At 37.0% G+C, this 2,052-nt stretch overlaps 1 protein-coding gene across 1 annotated transcript in view; it reads left to right on the forward strand.

Moving 5' to 3' along the window:
- Positions 1 to 1,261: 1,261 nt before the first annotated feature.
- GIGYF2 (GRB10 interacting GYF protein 2) overlaps positions 1,262 to 2,052 on the forward strand; it is a 126,991-nt gene continuing 126,200 nt past the window's right edge. The window contains exons 1-2 of the mRNA XM_012659323.1: positions 1,262 to 1,275; positions 1,501 to 1,630. Coding sequence (XP_012514777.1) covers positions 1,262 to 1,275; positions 1,501 to 1,630 — 144 coding nt within the window. The remainder of the gene's footprint in view (positions 1,276 to 1,500; positions 1,631 to 2,052) is intronic.

A 2,052-nucleotide genomic window follows, 5' to 3' on the forward strand; every position in this document is an offset into this window, starting at 1 on the left:
AAGGGAATGCAAACCTGAGATTGCTAGTTTACTATCCAGAAATCTTTGTGGAATTATGGGGAAAATGAGAGCAGTTCTGAAGGATGGAATGTGTTAATATTCCCAGTTTTCCAAAAGGGTAAAAGATGTCTATGGGAACTGAAAGGATAGTAAATTAGATGTTAGCCAGGAGTGTATTTAGAAGAGAATATTAACATTTGTTCAGAAAACATTTACCAAGTACCTGCCACGTTCTACGTTTTGGATTAGGTGGTTAAGGCAATGAGGATAAAAAGATCTGGTATCTATTTTTGAATTTAGTATGGAATCTGACACTAAATAATCTCACTGTAATGTCATAATGCTGTAAAGGAATTATAATGGGAGCACAGGATATTCAGGTCCCTGTTTGATTTTTTACTTAGTTGTCTTATAAGCATCTCATACTCTACACTTTTCCAAAACTAATCTCATGAGTTAGTTTGCCCTTTTATAATTCTTCTTTGTTGTCGTCATGTTCGTCATCTTTTTTTTTTATGAGACAGGGTCTTGCTTTATTGTGCAGGCTGGAGTGCAGTGGTGCAGTCATAGCTCACTGTAACTCCTGGGCTCAAGGGATCGTCCTGCCTCAGCCTCCTGAGTAGCTGGAACTACAGACGAGTGCCACCACGCCTGGCTAATTTTTTATAATTCTAGTAGAGACAGTGTCTTGCTTTTCCTCAGACTGGTCTCAAACTCCTGAGCTCAAGTGATCCTCCCAGCTTAGCCTCCCAGAAAGCTGTCTTTCTTTGTACTTGCCTTTTCTTTGCAGATGTAACCTTATCCTGACTATTTATCAGTTCCCTGTTTGTTTCTAGCTTTTGCTGCATTCTGTATGTGTCTTGAAACAGTGTAAACTTATTTACAGGTCTATGCATTTTATAGATATAAAATAAAGTTATCTTTACTATAAAAAAGTTATCTCTACTATAAGCTGTTTTCTTTTGTATACCATACTTTATTAAATATTTTACCTATTACCAAATTGCCAAATAGATATGAAATAATTAGCTGTTACCAAATCATTCTTTGAAGTGGTTTTTCCAATATATTAATATAGTGTCACAAACACTGAGAGTTTGTTTTACATGCTTACCAACACCTGATATTATCAGACTGACTAATTTTCATGATTCTAATGGGTGTAAGGTGATATCTCACTTTTGTTTTAATCATATGTGACTTTTGTAATTTGGAAAAATGTATCCCCCTCCCCATCCCCCAAGCTTCTCGGGGACATACCATGATACCTTTTAAGTAAGGAATTGCCATGTTATTGCCCAGTGAACTGCTTTCTTAGTGTGCTGTGACAAAAGGTGTTAAAGCTAATGTCTTCAATACCTCGAGATGATGGGATTTCTTTCTGCTTTTCTAAAGAAGTAAAATGAAATTTTTTTTACAGTGTATTATATAAAATAAAAAGTCCATAGCGCCAGAATATTTGGCACTTTATTTTATATGCTCTGTCTTTCCCTGTTCTAGGCTCCGAGCTCTCTCCAGCGGTGGGAGTATCACTTCCCCGCCTCTCTCTCCAGCATTGCCGAAGTATAAATTAGCAGATTATCGTTACGGCAGAGAAGAAATGTTAGCACTTTTCCTTAAAGACAACAAGGTAAGAAAGTAGGAAAAGAGTTAAAATTGTGAATGAGACCCTGGGGTATGTACAGCGATGTAGTGATATACGAAAAATAATATTATTCCACTAATACATTGACCCATGCCTTTTCTCTCCACCTTACCATTTTCCTGCTTTGAAACCTTCAGTAGTTAACAGAGGATCTGTTTTAAAGAACACTCTATTTTTATAGAAGATCTAAACTTTTATTACAGGAGTAGGCAGCTTCATGGAAACAGGAAAACCTAATCAGCACTTAACTGCCTTCTCAGGCTGATTTCTTCTTCACCATTTCACGTCTATTTCTGTCCCAGTTTGATGGCTGAGAAATGAAGAGTTTCTCCCTTCTGTTTATTGCACCTCTTATCATACTTTCCAGTTAGAAGTAAGGAGTGAGAGGAGGAGCACCTTCTCCTGTT

The sequence above is a fragment of the Propithecus coquereli genome, unplaced genomic scaffold (assembly GCF_000956105.1).
Source record: "Propithecus coquereli isolate 6110/MARCELLA unplaced genomic scaffold, Pcoq_1.0 Scaffold605, whole genome shotgun sequence".
Taxonomy (NCBI): domain Eukaryota; kingdom Metazoa; phylum Chordata; class Mammalia; order Primates; family Indriidae; genus Propithecus; species Propithecus coquereli.